The following is a 17,514-nucleotide window of genomic DNA, read 5'->3' as shown; positions in this document are numbered from 1 at the left end:
ATTAGTTAATTTCCAGTTCTTTTAATAAGTAAAATAATAATTTTGTTATTACATAATTAGTCCACGAAATGGAAACACCATTGAACTATTAAACAAGGTGAATGCCTACAAATACGCCGACCTTTGCTGTTATTGCTTGGTTTAAACTAAGGCATCAATTCTTTCTTTCTCGATGCAGAATCATGCGAAAATAGACCTTATCGCCTTGTGCCCAAGGGTTAAAATAGCCTGTTGTCTGTAGAAACCAGCGATCGATGTTCTGTTGTTTTCAGTAGCCAAAATGGCCGCCGAGGATAGAGCAAAAATCGAATTTAATGAGATTTTAAGCAGTATTGACCGAAAATATGAGATAATAGACACAAAATGGACCGAAGAGAAGTTTTTCGAAATAAAATTTCGCACCCAAATCCCCCGGGATAGTGAAGATTTCAACGCTTTGTGCGATGAGTGGGTTGACCTCTTCTCGGAAGTTACTAATACTGTTTGGGCGAAAAAGATATCAAACACAGGTCCGAAAATAAGGTTTAGAAAACAATATCAATGTTGGACTCAAGGCGGGAAAGTGGTTCAAAAAGAACTTCTCTTTGATTCGAGGCGATGTAAAGGTACTCTAGATATTAAAGTGCTGACTGATAATCCGTTTACAAGGCGAAAAAATAAACACATTCGATTAGGATTAAATGTCGTGGTTAAAGTAAGTACTAATGCATCATTTTTGATAATATTTCTTCACCTTTATTTAAATTTTTAGATTAATTTTATGCATTTACATCAAGTGGATACGTCGAAACCCTATGCCTTTTTTGTCCACACTTGCGATCCTCAACCTGAACCTCCTAAACCCATCATACAACCCAATGATCGGTTGCCCCAGTTGGTGGCAGAGATGGTCCAGAAGGGTCTTAATGCATCTCCCAAAGTGGTGAATCCCAATCCCATCTCACAAACAACCGAACTGAAACAAATGACTGAGAACAGCAGAAAAGAAGACACCCAGCAACTGTTCCCGACGAATTTGATGGAGGAACTAGGGGACAAAACCATGGAAAATGAACAACATCCCGCAGTCATTCAAGAAAATATCCAGTTCCCAAGTATGCAGCAACAGACAATACAACTGGTCCAAAATTTACCAATACAGGGAATGGAAACAATAAAACTCGAATTACCTCCACATTTACAACAATATACTCAGTTTGTGGTCAGTGATATGTCTGAACCACTGTTGATGTGTCAGTCACTTATGTTGGACACTTCTCAAGTCATACCAGTATCTACCCACACATTACCGTCACATTTTGTGCAAATACAATCACAGAATTTGCACAATCAGTAAAAGTATTTTTAGAGCACTTGTGTATAATGCCAATATTATTATTATTAGAGACTGAGGTTATATAAAATATTTATGAATTTTAGAAATAATGTACTGACTGTGTTATTTTGTGTGAATGGTAACGAGTACTTTTATATTAAAGGCTAGTAAAAGGAAACTGTTTATTTTATATTGCATAATATTTGTGATTAATTTATTACATGAAATTTGTGATTATTGGGAATTAATCAGAGCTTTTATTATTGTTTTCATAAGTATAACCCTCTATATTCAGCAAGAAAATCTGTTTTACAGGTAGATATGTGCTGCATAATGATTACATAATAATAAGACATAGTTTTCCGTATTAACATTGTAAACTTTAAATATTTAATTTCTAACATTGATAATAACTCTATTTTATTGTAGGTACATCAATTTTTGATTCAATCTTTTGTGTAAGGTAGGTACGTTTGTGATTGGATATGCAATTTACTCCAATCTTAATGTATACATATGTACATTTTTTTTAAAATAAAACTATTTCCATAACATTTCTTTGTATATTATTATCATATAATATAAGTGATTTAAGCTTATCAAAAGCATATTTTTTTTAAGTTATTGTGAGAATTTTTTTTTTTGTGATTTTTAGAGAGCACAGTTCATATGCACTGAAATAATTGTCAAACTTACTAAAACAAACTATGTTAAGCATCAAATGTGTAAATATTAACAATATGTTACTTTTCAACTAATTTTCCCATTTTACATAAAAGCAAAACCAATATTTTTCCGGGAATCACATGCAATATAATTTATAGGACTAAATATAGTTTGAAGCTGCACTACAAAATTATTTTCATCCAATATGTCCAGAAAGTAAGTGGAACCATAAGTTAACATGACAAGTAAATTTTAAAGAATATAAACGTGATATTGGATTTGCTTTGTGAAGTAATAGATTTCGATTCAATTTTTTATAGCTCATGGTATTTTGTGCACGATCTCTCAAAGATAATAGCAGCTAATCGTGAAATTAAAAAAAGCCCTAGCAAATTGTAGATTACATAATTCTTCAAGAAATGCATGTGATTCAAGAGGAAATCAATGAAAGAATGGTATTTTCAGGGATCTATGATCCCAATCACAAGATGCCTTCATAGAGGTTAAGCAAATTAATAACAGTAACACTCTCGTGCACAATTTTTTAAGTGAAAATATAAAGTATTCTTTTGTCAGCCATATAACTGTAGAAATAAAATGAAAAGAAAAGCCTACATTAACAACAGTTTCTAAAACGACACTCCAAACATTTTTTATTTTCATTACTTTTTTTTTAATCTACTCTTAGCATACACTTTTACTACTCTGTAGTTACTCCGGAATTTAAATTGTAAGCCATTCTATTTTTACAAACAAGAAGAAAGCAAGATAATATTAAGATAAACTGGCCAAGTGACCAGCAATGTTTTATACGGCTTAGTCAAACAAAATTTTTTCTCTGGGTAAAGTCTGTACAAATTTTAATGCAATCATCTGCTTCATGCTCTGCAATCACACTAGTTCAGCACTTTATTAGGAATATGCTGCAATTTTTACTCAATGGTTACACAATATAGTCCGTTATATTTTTACTAAAACGCTTTTGTCTTAATTGTCTAATTAACCCAGATTTTTGTTTCAGATAACAATGCATTATTGCTTGATTTTGGAGATTGGGTAAAGTTTAACCAGATAAATGTTTTTTCTTCAGTTAATTTGAGTTTTTGATGCAACTGTTTATTTAATTAGCAGAACTAATTTCAATTTCGTTTAATTTTTATAGCCGCTTAACATTTTTATAAAATTTTATTCTTTAATTTTAAACACATGAGACATAAAAGTGTAGATTTGAAAAGTACTCATAAAACTGAATTATTACATTATTAGTGAACAGTATATTAAATGTAGCACTTTAATCTTAGTTTTTGACGCTTCTTCACACTTGTTAATGTGTATTACTACAAAAATTAATTGAGGTGTGAAACATTGCATAACAAATTTTGTTAAATTGTTATAATTGTTATTATTTAATAAATATTTTAAATGATTCTTATGAAATTTTAATTAAAGCAATTGGCGTTTTTATGACTACAACCAGAGAACTTAAAGTGAAATAAATTCAAAGAACAAATAAAAATTGATTTGTTTGTTATATGTCAGATAAAAATGGTTTCTTTAGGAATTAGTCGATTTTTTTCTTTTATTATACAGTAGCGTGCTGGAATTTCTATATAATGAGTAATTCTATTACTTAATAATATAACGTAAACGAGCTAATAAATAGCTAATGAAACGATTTTAGTGTAGATCATAACTGACACATACAGTTCTCAAGGTATGTAACAACAATTGTTCATTACTCCCACGTTACAACATTATTATCCAGTCTATTTAAGAGTATCTCAAGAAACTTATTTCTCTGGAGATTGAACCTTGTCTTGCACTTTCTTATTACTATGTTACGAAATTAAGAATTTGATAAATGTAGGAGACCCTAAAAAAGTCACGTGCACTGCATCAAAGGTATCATTATGAATTGTACAATCATTTTATGCCCTATTTAACGCAACTGGTTCCTAATTCAAAATGAGGTCACGACACATCGAACATTTTTTCTTAAAATAATCGAGTACCTGCGTTGTTAATAAAAAAGGACTAATAAAAACAATGTCTTTTACCCAAATTCATTTAACACGTCTGCATTAAAACATTTTCATGCTTTTGTGAAGGTGGTTGCAAAATATCGTACATTCATTGGAATTTGACTAGTAAAATGTGAACATATTTTGGTATTTGAGTGTTTCAGATAAGCATCTTATTAACCTTGCTTTGTGAAAATTATCAATAAAGTGATCTAATAATCACGGTTTTTGAAAATACTGATCATTCAAACACCACCACCAACGAAGAAACTTTTCGTTAGGAATGCGAGATATGAAGGTGGTGGGAATATTATAAGTTGGTAATTTAGTTTTCATGGACCACTACAATAGCGGAGTTTAAACATGTCTCACAAACTAATTTCAACATGAAATTATTATTTAATCATTGTGGGTGAGTGCGTACCTGTGATACTTGACTTGTGTTGACAGTGTTGATGAGCTCGAACGCTAAACTTCTAATTAACTATTGTGGAAGTTAATTGTGCTCTGTTTAATGTAATTACTTCTATTTCAACCATGATGGAAAGGATGGCCAGGGTAATATTTTTTTTTATGAACTACATATTATACCGGGTGGGGCATCCGTTACGCCCAAAAAGAAAATCCCCACTTCTAATTAAATAAAATTGTTGAATTTTTTCACACTTACCTGGGCATTAGGAAGGTACATTCACTAATTTTTTGGTAATTTTTCATTCACAAACAAAGCCAAAAAAAAAATAAAAAGTAGTTTTCTCCCAAAAAATTTAATTCTAATTTTTATACTGACCTACGCAGATTCACTTCCTACAATTGTTTACAAAATTAGAAAAAAAATACCAATTAGATTTTGAATTAAACGCAATTTTCCATCTTAACTTTGAAAATCATTTTTATTTATGACCTGCTACTTGTGCCATCGTAAATTTAGGTGACAATGGGGAACAGCAATTGGGATAAGATTCCAAGGTTTACAACAAAAAGACCCTTTAAAGCGGTCGGCTACCAGTAAATGATACTTTTGTTGGCAAATATTACTATTTTGTCATAAATCACGGGTCTGGTTTGTGTTTAAATAAAAAAAGCGATTATTTGGCTAACCAAGTCAAAATTTGAAATTGTGATATCAAAGTTTGATGCGCTAACACGTACAGATTCATTTAGTGCAAATTAACAGAAAGTATTCATTAAACACACAAAACTGTTACGGACTCATTTATTATCAAAAAAAAATTAGAAAAATTCTCAAATTATACCATATCAATAATTAGTTAGGTATATGAAACATTGCCAGTTTTAATTAATTTGAAGTCGCGATTTATCAAGTGCGCGTAACCGATGCCCCACCCGGTATAATTGTTGCATTGTTTTACTACGATTCGACCAGTAGGTATTAAAATAATTAATTGGAAGAAAGATAAAAAAGATTGGTATTTGAAATACATCGTGACGAAAAAATTTTAGGCTTGAATGCACATGTTATAATTACAGTGTCGTCACGATAGTGAAATATTTTCCAAAGGATATTACTCTTATTTCCAAATCGTCGTGAATGGACACGCTAAAAATACTTGAGTTTTAATTAAAAACTGTTTTTTATGTGTTTTATGGTGTAAATTAGTAAATACATGTATGCAGTTGAGTGAACTTAACAAACCGTTCTCGCAATATTTATTCCGTAACGAAGTAAAATTTAACTCATGTTATACTTGTTAAACTTCTTTAATTAACTTTTGCTGTTTCTTGTTTATTTAATATATTTTGTTTAGTTTAGTAAAAGTAAAACTAATATTGTTGTAAGATTGTTCAAGCAATATTTTTCTATTTTTTAACAAATTAATTGGAATGAATTATAAATTTTTTGAGCTGTTGCATATAAATATTTAACACAAGAATGTTCATTCATAAATTTTCTTAACCTCGGTTTACACAATGCGCCTAATGAATAAAAGAGTGAGATTATAATGCTGTATAGAAGTAACTGCTAGTTGTAGGATGGTTGTCAGTTTTGTCAGAATTTATGGTCTTGGCTTTGTCAGATTTAATGCCAAGTACATTTTTAATTAGCATTTAATTTTATTAATGCTTTGTAACTCGTATTTGGCAAATATACCTACTTTCGCTTAGTAATTTACATTTTAAACAATACAAATTAAAATTAAGAAATACATTTTCATTCCAGTTATTTTTAGTATTAGGTATCTACACACATTTGTGGAATACTTGAACACTGTACATGTTTTATAAGTGACTCTCTTTATGTTTATTTCCGTCACTTTCTATATTTCACTTCATTTAAATTAAAAATTTGTATACATACATATTTCAAACAAGAAATTTTAGATTTGCATTATAGCTTACTTACTTAAATTACTTTGAAGTAACTTTGAAGCAAGTTTAAATTAAAGGAAAGTTATGCTTAAGTCTTAAAATCAGGAATATGATAAATTTAATAATTTGAGCGTTTATGTTTATTTGTTAATTTTTTTTTGTAAAAATTTTGATATGAATATTTTTTTTGATAATTTTATTCGTTTTTTTGTGTTTTGCAATAAATATTTCTCACTTTCAAAAGTGTTAAAAACACTGTCATTCTATTGTTTGCCATTAGTGAATGACAAAACTAAGATAATGTGAAACATTGAATCTAAATAAATCTCGAAATAAATGTTTTTGAACGTTTTATTACGTTCGTTAATGACTTTCAGTCACATTGTTATGATACAAAACACAAGAATAATTAAAATTTCCCACGTTATCAAATTGTGTAATTTTTTATGAACACGTGGCAAAGTGAACTAACCAATTTTCATTCAGTTTCGTTTTACACAAAAATCTTTGGTCATAAATCACCAAAACGTGTTGATACTTTTAAACAAAGCTATGATGTTTAATCAGTTTTATGAAAAAGCTCCGATGAATTATAGCGCACAAAAAGATAATTCGATTTTTACAGGTTTTTTGGCAATCAAGGATTCAAACAGATGTTTCAGTTGCGGAGTTTATACATTTTAGCCATAAATGTTTTGTGTAAAGGCGTGTTTTATTCATGAAACTAGATACAAAATATTGTTGCGGAAAAAGTTTTTAATTGATGATAACTTTTTATGATTTACATTTATAATTTATTTTGCATATGATGTGACAAGTTTAATTAGATGTTTATTCATGTATTAGATAATGTGAGTGATTTTATTCAATCTTAATTTATACTTACCTATGTGTAGGTTGGCCAGATACTCCTATGAAAATTATTTATTTTGAATAATTGATTAGAAAATAAATCTTGAGATGGTAGCTGATATCATACATTATAAAAACGAAAAGTATTGTTTGTTGTACACAAGTTAATATACTTTCAAAAACAAATGTAATGGTCTCCCAGAGGCTCTTATTCCCAAAGGTTGCCGATATTTGTTTAAAATAATGTTTGCTGTGCGTAAGAGAAGCGGGAGCTTAAGAGATCCATAGAAGTTTAATCTGAAATTTTCAGGGAATTTAATTCAGTTTTAAATTCAAAATTTTTTTAAACCAAAAAAATTGCATTTATCTGTTTTATTATAAATAGCAGATACTAGAGAGTCCTTTAGTTGCAGATCTCAAAGCAACGATGGCACCTCCACCATTTATGTGCAAGTTTATTTCTGACATCAGTGACAAGTGTAGAAGAAAATCAACCCGAAATATTTCTCTCTCCTCGTAATTTCAACCCTCATCCTTATGAGGCCGGTTATGACCCAAGGGATGCTTCTGATGCAAATAGGCTAGGCCCTGTAGTGTTTCCACCATCACCCCCTGACGAAGATAACTCTGTTAATAGCAATGTTTTAACTCTAGAGAGGGAGCGTCAATTGAATCATCCAATAGATAATCACCCCTACGCAAAAGTAGCCAGGAAACGAAAATACCAATTTCCGGGAAGATTTAGTCAACAGGTAATTATTTAATGTAGTTTACTGTAATTGCTGAATCGATTTTTATGGGATGAACAACCTTACTTGTAATTGTAGAAAAATTTCAGTTGGTTTGTTCTCTTTTCTAATAATGCATCATATATAAATTAGTTTTCGATTTTTCGATCATTTCGAAGTACTTCAATTTGGCTATATTTCAATAAGATTTATTTATTGACCTGTTTTATAACGATATTTATTGTTAATTACTGTCTGTTGAATTTATAAAATTTATTGCGTTTCATGCGTCAGTTGTAAAACGTTATTACCTTAGTGAAGAAATTTGTGGAGAGTAATAGCAGGAACGTGGGTGATTAGATGTTCTCGCCTTCAGTTTTAGAAATATTGCAGTATTATTAAATTTAACATCTTATGCATGTTAAATACTTTAGTGCCATGTGTATTTAATTATGTCGTAATATTTGCACGTTGTGTCAACTGAAGGAAGGTTTTAATCATAACCCATTTTTATCTAAATAATTACAAAACAGTTTCAAAAATGCTTTTCTTTCAATCCAAGGACGGCACAAGTCTCATTAAATACTCTCTCAGGCAATTACGTATTTATTAGCTACCATGTGAGTAATGTATGTACTCAAAAATTTCATAACACAAAATTTTGTGACTAGATAATGAAACTTTGGAAATCATTGAGGATCATGTAGTTATTCAAGAAATTGTAAACGCAAGTGGACAGTTTTTACATAATCATTGTTTCTCTAGAATTCATTCATTAGTCATTACCTACGACTGTATTAAGAAAAGATATTTTGATTTTGTGAGAAATTTAAATGTTTCGTTATAATTAATAATAATTATTTTATAAGGGGAGCTATTTTTCAATTAACTTATATTTTAAAATAATTCATATATGTAGAAAAATATATCTCGTGTTAGATAAATTAGTGTTCCGCATGTTGTTCAAATTTCAGTAATTTTTTCTAAGAATATTGCTTAGTGTTAGCACCACATGTAATTTGTAGCAGTTATGTACATACAAGTACATTGATTGCTTCCTTGGTTCTTGTTAGACTAAAGACCAGCATGACGAATTGCGAAACTGATTGCCGTCATAATAATAAATTTGCATTTTCGCACGATTGTTTTTTTATTCTGGCATGTGTGGCTAATTTTATAATAATTAGGTCAATCTCTGTTTATTACCGTTTAAAAAATAATCAATAATACTGAAATTAAATAATTATCAATTTCTTTATTTATCAATTAAAGGACGTCCTTTTGCTTTTAATTAACCAAGTTGCACCCTATTTAGGTCATGTGTGGTAATCTCAAAATGAAAGTTTTTAATGTTTGCTGAAAGCTGAAAGCAAAGCGGTCTAATTGGCCTTAAATGAAAATTATCTTCGTTGTGGTTCGTTCAACTAATAACAGTATCAAGTTTATCTTTATTGTCAGCCCCCGACACATAATAAGGGATTTCTAAGTTTGCGTTTGTGAGAATTAAGCAAAAAGATATTACTACGCTAAATTATGTCACATTGGTTTTAATAAAAGTTTGGTAAAATCTAATTTAATGTAGAATGAATAAAAGAAAAACTTGCTTCCATTTGCGATTTATTTCATCTACTCACTAAATAATAGTATTTAAAAAAGCATAAAAAACTGAATTATTTCTCAAATTTTATGTTTAAATTCTCGGGTACTTACAGTTTAGTGTTTTGTTAATTTTAGAAGCCCAATATTTATAAAATCCGCCTATTTTTGCTTGAAATTTATGGTTTTTGACTAATCAAACTAGTTAATAAGAGATTTACTGAGGATGGTTGTAAAGCTATTGTTACCAAAGCGACCAGTTAGCCGTTATAACAACCTCGAAGGAAACAAACCTTTACAAATGAGGGGTTGGGGTTTCTTTATCGTTAAAGGCCCAAAAATTAATTGCCTCTATTGCACCATAAAATTCAAGCAAATATAGATAGACTTTAACTTATAACAAATATATTATATGAATTCAGAATATCACAATGTCAGTTTCTGTACATATTTTATCTCTAAATTTTCTGTTTTAACCGAAAATGGTTGGGAATGTACATAAAATTGTGGTATGAGGGCCCGACCAACATGTCCGTCACAACTTCCAAAACAATACATTAACTTTTAGTTTGAGCAGTGAGAAGCGAAATTTCATAGAGAACTGAAATATTCATAAGTTAGACATTTAAATATATGGACCTTGCTTTTTAATTCCCCGTGGTTTAACTCCAGTCCCGGAAAGTGCATTACAGTCACGTCACACTGCCAGAACAACAAGAATAATAGCCTAAACACGTGGTTGCCACCCCGGATATATGCCAACTTGAAGGCGGAGGCTTGACTGGATCTGGACATGTCTCGGTTTCTGCTTATACATTGTACACGAAGAGCTGAATTGTGCGTGCTTTAAAGAACGCCCGAATTTTATTACAATTCTAATGCAATAACTAGTGAACTGGTACATACATTATGCGATAAAGGAGTAAAGAATTTTAAATTGTCTTCGTTCCACCATGTATGTTTTATTAACTGAAATAACTTTTGTATACGAATTGAATAAAGATTCCTATTTTCTTGGGACATAAAAACCAGGTTTAATTATAGTTATAAATTTGTATTTTTACAATAGATAACTAAACAAATACCGGGGATGTACACTATAAATTCAACGGATGTCATTGACTACAACCTATATAAACTCATATTTCTGAACTATTATTTTCTATGCGTTAGATTGTTATGACTTTTCGGCTTTATTAACATTTTATTGGAATCATAAACAATGAATAAGTCATTGCTAAGATAAATCTATGTTATGATCGGAGATCCGAGTTTGTTGGATTTTATACCTTCTTGTTTTCATGTTGTCAAGAATTATAAACTTTGATATGAGTCTTTTTTAATGTTATTAGTTATTCAATTTTGTTTCAATTATTTTCTGAAATGTTGTAACCTAAAGATAATTTCGTATTTATCTATTGTCTTAATTTATTATATCTTAAATAAATAAAATTCTTATTACGTTCTTTCTCCTCGTACTTAATTATAGTAAGTGAAATTTTTATATGACGTCAAAAATGTTCTTACCTAGGATGTTTATACTTACATGCAAGCTATAATTCCATCAGAGTAAATTTATGAAATATTGATTCTACGGTTGATGTCATTCATTATATTCTTAATTTACGACCACCGGATCAGCTTCGTAAACTAATAATTAAAGATTAAAACATTGAATACATAATTCGTGTTCAAACAGAAGCTCTCAGTTTTGGCCAGCACATTTTGCAGGATTATTAATTCAAAATTAATTGGGTCAATTCATTTAACATGAATGGAATTTTTGTACCAATTATGCAAAAGCACCGGTGCCCGTGGCAGAATTAAAAAAATATTTGTAAATTCGCAATAGAACGACAGAAACCCTCATACAAAGCGTATTTCTCATTTCATAAAATTTAACTTTAACCAAAATGTTACATGTGTGAAACAAATATTTCAGTAATGTTTAAATTATAAAATTTCAAATATTGGTAAAACTAATGAGCACCATAGAGCAAAATATCTATGCGTATAAAGTAAAAAACCGCTTTTAAATTTGACTAACGAAATTATACTTTGCTGGAAGGGTAGAAAACTTAATAAAAGAAAAACTGAGAAGCAAATATTTTTTACAGATATTTGTCGGGTTTATTTAGTTACACATTTCAGGTATATGCCAAGATCGCATGTAAATTACTTACAATAAAAACAAAAAAAAAGTGAAAATGTTGTTAAAAATCAAGTGGTGTTACACAAATCCGCTCTAAATATTTATATTAATCGCTAGTATTGTTATAATTCTGTATTTATGTATTACTATTATTCTTACTGTTTTTTTTTTCTTCATGAAGATGATATTTACAATATTGATGATGTTGTTCGCAGAGCCCGAACATAAATCCGAAGGTATATGAAGCTTTATCCAAGCATGCGGCGAGAGTGCTTTCTGAGCCAGCCTCTCAGTTAAGGAAGGATTACACTCTCTCCTCATTATCCAACGTAAGTATAGGCCACGTTGGTGGCAATTAATTTATTTGGTGGAAACCCTCCTAAAGATGTTAATATTCTTCGCTCGCTTTTCATGTTCTAGGATCGCAAGAATTATGCGTTCTCGTATAAAGTAGTGGATCACTTAACCGGCGATGACTTCTCTCACACTCAATCCCAAAATTCTCAGGCTACAAATGGAGAATACAGAGTAAAATTGCCAGACGGCAGGGTGCAAATAGTGTCATACATAGCCGACAAAAACGGCTACAAAGCAGACGTCAAATACACCGAAAACGACCTTCCCATGCAGAATGTACAAATTCAACACAGCCAAATCCCAATACCTATTCTCAAGGCGAATTCTTACGATTACCAATACGATCACATAAGCGGATCGCATTTGCCTGCGTATGGCAAAAACTTATACGCACCTTCGCCAACGCCTCCGACCAAAAGCTTCCAGGATTACGATTCCTACGTGGTTGCCACACCCAGTCCTACTTACCCAAAGACCAGTGTGCACTTCTCTAATAGGCAACCCAAAGTGCAAATTTATCCCAACGGAGAAATAAATGGATTGGGTAATTACATCGGATCAACTGTAGCGCCCTATTTGCTCAGTGGCTCCAAGGCATATCACGAGGACGTCGTCGCCTCGACCGTAACTCCCACGTTGGCGGGATACACTCAAGTGTACACTGTGTATTAACACCACCAACTTCAGCATCGCTCAAAATCAACAAGACTCGGAGGCTCGGTTTATGGCAAATAAAAATTAGATTCATTACCCGGAAAACACGCTCGGAATGTTTGCTACGTTATTGTAGGGGTACATTTTAAATTAGGTTTAACCAGAAACAAATGTACATAAGAGATGGATAATGGGTTGTGTGTGGATACTTGCCGTTTCCTATTTATTTATGTAATTATTCAGACTTATTTTTGTTTATTCCTTCATTTGTTGTGTGAACGTTAATTTTAATTAAGAATTTATGATTTTTGCCACATCTGATGGTAAGAAAATACGGGTTTATTGTGTTTAATTTATTATTATTGTGTACAAAGAAATAAAATATACACAATCTTTATAAATGACGCTCGAAGTTTGCGAACTTGTTTGTGTGTAGTCACTAATATACAGGCTGCGCCAGAACTCGCGCCCCAGAGAAAATTTTCAAGTAAGGTAAGATACCAGGAACATGAAAAAAATGTTTAAAAAATTCTATCTGTCAAAAAATTTTGACATTTTACATTTTTTTATATCTATTCAATGATACTGATGATCTTGTATATGTTTTTTACAATTATTTAGTAAAAAGACAAAAATTTTGCCAATAAAAGCTACAAATAACATTGAACAAAGTTACAATTTAGGATACAGCTTCCTTGTTTCCTCTTTTAATAGCCTATAGCAAAAAAACTTGGAAAATTATTTTTCCAACAGAAATAAATAGAGTCAAAGTGCAAACTTTAAAACCCTCATAACTTCGAAATTTTTAAAGATAAAATTTTTTTAACATTTTTTCCATGTTCCTGGAATCTTACCTTATACGGCATTTTTCTCTGGGGCGTGAGTTCTGCCGCACCCTGTATTTGTTAGGCCAACACAAAATTACCAAAAATAACAAATACAAAAAAGTTGTGTTTTAACACTACTTTTCCATAAAATGTAATAAATATTTGTAAAAAAACTTTAATTTAAAGTTAAATTAAAAAAGAATTTATTTTTTATTTTTGACTTTCTAAATGTTAAATTATTTAATACGATTTAACAATGTTTTCTCTATGATTTTATAATGCTTAAAAAAGAATATTGAACTTTGAGTTTTGATGGAGGATTGAGAAGAGTTAGCAGGGAAAGTTATTTTTTATTTAATACAAAAATAATAATATTTGCAACCGTTACTGTTTTCTAATTAGCTATTCAGTTGAGACAACGCATGTAGAAAGTGCAGTGCGCATCAAATTTGATCCAGGAGTCAGAGAATCAACATAATTGTTAACTTTGTCTATTTGATCGCCTTGATCTGCTTATGAAAACAATCAGGGTTTTTTAAAATCTAACCACAAATTAATTTACATGTAAAAACAGAATTGGAAATAAAGAAGTTATTTATTTTGAGAAGTCGTATTTAATAAAACTATAATTAAAATTCAGTATTATGTATCTTTAAACTTGTAAATATAATTGTATATTATACTGTAATAATATAATTAATACTTTAAATAAAGTTTGTGTATCTGGACTTAACTTAAGATTTGTGATTTGTGGTTTATGGTTTGATGGACTGCATTTTTATTATTATACGAATATATTACAGATTTTGTATTTAGAATTTTGTAGTAATGCATTTGTGTTATTTAAGCCTCTAAGCCTTTAAGCTTATTAGGAGAATTAAAACTGAAAATCCATTATCTAAATGAAATACATATCCTTTATTTTATTAATGATTAATATTTAAAAATCAATTCTTTAAGTGAAATATAATACTAAAATAGCTTTGACTTTTGGTACTTAAGATTAATTTACTTGATTTTCTTTGCCTCTTTGTTTACATATTTTTAAGGATAAACATCGGCACCATCCATTTAATAAATTTTCTTGGTAATAACAAGAAAGTGTTGAATCATCTAAACCAATCAAATTTTCTAGCCAAAAAAAATTCATTAATTCAAGATTACTTGAGTAACTTACAGAGGCAGTCGTATATTATTGTAATTTTTATAGTTTTTTTTTATTAGTAAATTTGCAGGCCATTTTCTTTAAACTTTCTTTTTATTTGCAAAATTTTAAAGTTAGTCTTGTTGTTTATTGTTTGTTAATAACAATGTAGTCCGTCGTACTTTATCCACTTTGAACAGGTTGTGTAGCTAATCCATTACAGCTCCCGTGCATTCAAATTTAAATTAATGAATAAGTTCATTATCCTCAATTTACTTTTATTTTAGAGACAGTACAAAAGTATGAAAAGCGTATAAATAGCTCGTTTCTTTACAAGGATCAAATTAATCGTTTCATTCACGTCACTAATCAGATTCATTTTTGTTGTTTGCCAGATGGATACTTTGCTTCTTAACAATACGAAATTAATGCAAGATAAATAAACGAAATTTTAAAGAATTATTATTTAATCGCTTTAGACCGAAGACCGCAATTGCATCTCATTTGCTATTTTCGCTGATTAATTCAAAACTTTACAAACAAAAGTTTGCAAAGCCCATTTCACGAATCCCGGCCATTTCTAAAGATGTAATTTACCATGAAATAGAGACGGGGTTTATTTCATTTTTTACTGTCTATTTCTTACGAAGAAATGGTAATAAAATAACGCTCATATTTTTATGAAATTGCCGTGTTCCGCCAGGTATGTTTTGCAATCTGTGTGCAATCTCCTTGAAAGACAAATTACCTTATTACACTAGGATTTTCTACACCAACACACTGAACTGATTAATTAAACTTCACATCTAGGCGAACTAGGTATGTATTCAATAAACAGAAACGATGGATTAATTATAAAATAAAGCTTATTACATCGAACTTCTATAAAAGTTTCTATACCCTTCGATTTGAATTTTGTTGAGAACATAATCTGTAATGCGTATAATGGCGTAATTGTTGAACCTCAGAGCTTTTTAAATATGACGTGGGTATGATTATTTTTAGTTTGTGGGTAGATAAATATAAAAAAAAACAATTAAGGGCCAGTTTTATAATCAAATTAAAGAGATTTTAAAGTAAAGTTAGTTTAGAAAGTGAAATTTTGTTAAAATATCCATAGTAATTAGCACATTCTAAACCAACTTTAACTTTAAAGTTTCGTAAAGTACGATTATGAAACTAGCCCTAAGTCAAAAAGGTAATATTTAAGATTGTGATCTTAGAAAAGGCGAAAGGCAATAAGAAAGAGAAACTATCGTTTGCAGCATTACTCCAAGTGGTGCTTGAATCAATATTTAATTTACAATACAAATTCTTTATTACGCGAAATATAAGTAAGACGAGTAATATCGTATTACCAGTTATTTCCCAGAAGAATATTTTCAATAACTTTCAATTACAAAAACAAACGTCAACTTCAAACAAAAGTGTCAATAAAACTAGAGAGAAAAGGAAGCTCAGCTGTCGGCAACTAATAAAACATCCCCCGCAATACTCTTTGAAATCTAAACTGTGTCATCAATGCTTCTTTGATTTCTTTCTAAAAATGCTACTTTTTTTATTTCGTACTGGATACAGTTCCATTAAAAAGAAAGAAACCGCTTCAGAACGCAATGCTATTGTTCGTTTTGAGAGATAATTTCAGGACGATCCTGCGCAATACTTGGGTTTTAGACGAAAGCTGTGACATGCAGTTCCCGAAAGGATCGCATAGGGTTACGTCGATGTTCATGGCTATGATTGCTTTTTCGCGCTTATGAAATCAATGATAGGTTTAGTGCGCTTTTCTCACTGTTAAGAAAGCAAACTTTTTCAGTCTTAAAAATAAAACTTTTTAAAATTCCCAGTGTGGTGAGAAAACAGTCTGAAAGCAGCAGGTAATTATTATGTTACATAGCATTGCCACATTGCTATAAATGTATACAGTTGTTTTACTGCAAAGTTGTAAAACTCGTCCCGTGTTGATTAAATATTGAAGATCAAAGTTGCAATCGAGTTACGCGGAGAAGCAATTGCAGTTTATTAGGAATTTACCTGAAACAATGAACAATTTCATTGTAAAAGTTTAAATAAAATGCAGCAAGAAATAGTTTTAAACTTTCAACAAAAGCTCAGCCGGGAGTGCATGCTATTGCTTTTGCTTCGGCTACTTATTGAAGTGTTGTTTATATAGCTACTAGATGGCGACTCCAGACGCTTTCATTTGAATTTGATGGTCTTGGCGGAAACGTGAATAAGACATAAGGTAGCTATTTATCATGCTGAAGTCGTAAAGCTTTTGATTGCCTGAGGTAATTTGTTTAGGCGGATAAAGCTATTATTAAGTACTGCGGTTAATGAAGGCAACGATGTATTTTGCCATAAAGGTAGCTCGTGCTTAAATTTTTAATTTACATCGAGGAAATTTTCTACCCGTTTGAAACAACATTTTTTACAAAACATAAGCAAAAATAAATTGAAATAACAAAAGTTTGGAATGTTATAAAAGTAATTTTAAATTTGAGAAATTCCGGAAGAAAACTAACAGAACTGTAGCCGCTGGGGTGTGATTCCGGTGCGTTTATATTCTTACTAAAGGAGAAAATAGATTAAAAAAGAAAACATATATTTAGCGTCTTTGCTAGTGTTTCTGGTTCCAATTTAAATTTTAAACTTTAACGGTTTTTGTGCGAGCAATACGAATTTAATATTACTGATTGTATTGAACTTTTTTTCAGTCATTAAATTATTAATTAATTTATTTTTTAAATTAGTGAAAATCGCTTGGGATTTATTTATACCCAAAAGGAACGAACTTCACAAAAGTTAAGTTTTGAGACGGATTATTTCCGGCTCAAAAGAACTTTCAGTCTAGTGAGAATTAAAAGTTGT

At 30.4% G+C, this 17,514-nt stretch overlaps 2 protein-coding genes across 3 annotated transcripts; both read left to right on the top strand.

Annotated features, from left to right (window-relative positions):
* Window positions 1-258: 258 nt before the first annotated feature.
* On the top strand, window positions 259-1,869 carry LOC123014528. The gene is made up of 2 exons (XM_044413688.1): window positions 259-694; window positions 752-1,869. Exons 1-2 carry the CDS (start codon window positions 281-283, stop codon window positions 1,334-1,336), a joined length of 999 nt encoding a protein of 332 aa, XP_044269623.1. The 5' UTR covers window positions 259-280; the 3' UTR covers window positions 1,337-1,869.
* A 2,495-nt stretch (window positions 1,870-4,364) lies between these two features.
* On the top strand, window positions 4,365-13,195 carry LOC123014668. 2 transcript variants are annotated; one of them, XM_044413890.1, is made up of 4 exons: window positions 4,365-4,560; window positions 7,599-7,937; window positions 11,877-11,990; window positions 12,082-13,195. In XM_044413890.1, exons 1-4 carry the CDS (start codon window positions 4,540-4,542, stop codon window positions 12,688-12,690), a joined length of 1,083 nt encoding a protein of 360 aa, XP_044269825.1. In that variant the 5' UTR covers window positions 4,365-4,539; the 3' UTR covers window positions 12,691-13,195. The 2 variants fall into 2 exon arrangements, with proteins under 2 accessions (XP_044269825.1, XP_044269824.1); XM_044413889.1 differs by having other exon boundaries at window positions 7,593-7,937.
* The last annotated feature ends 4,319 nt before the right edge of the window (window positions 13,196-17,514 follow it).

Source organism: Tribolium madens, unplaced genomic scaffold (assembly GCF_015345945.1).
Source record: "Tribolium madens isolate multiple individuals breed KSU strain unplaced genomic scaffold, Tmad_KSU_1.1 Scaffold_97;HRSCAF=244;Tcas5.2_LG3a, whole genome shotgun sequence".
NCBI lineage: Eukaryota > Metazoa > Arthropoda > Insecta > Coleoptera > Tenebrionidae > Tribolium > Tribolium madens.
This window is presented reverse-complemented; position numbering and strand designations above follow the sequence as displayed.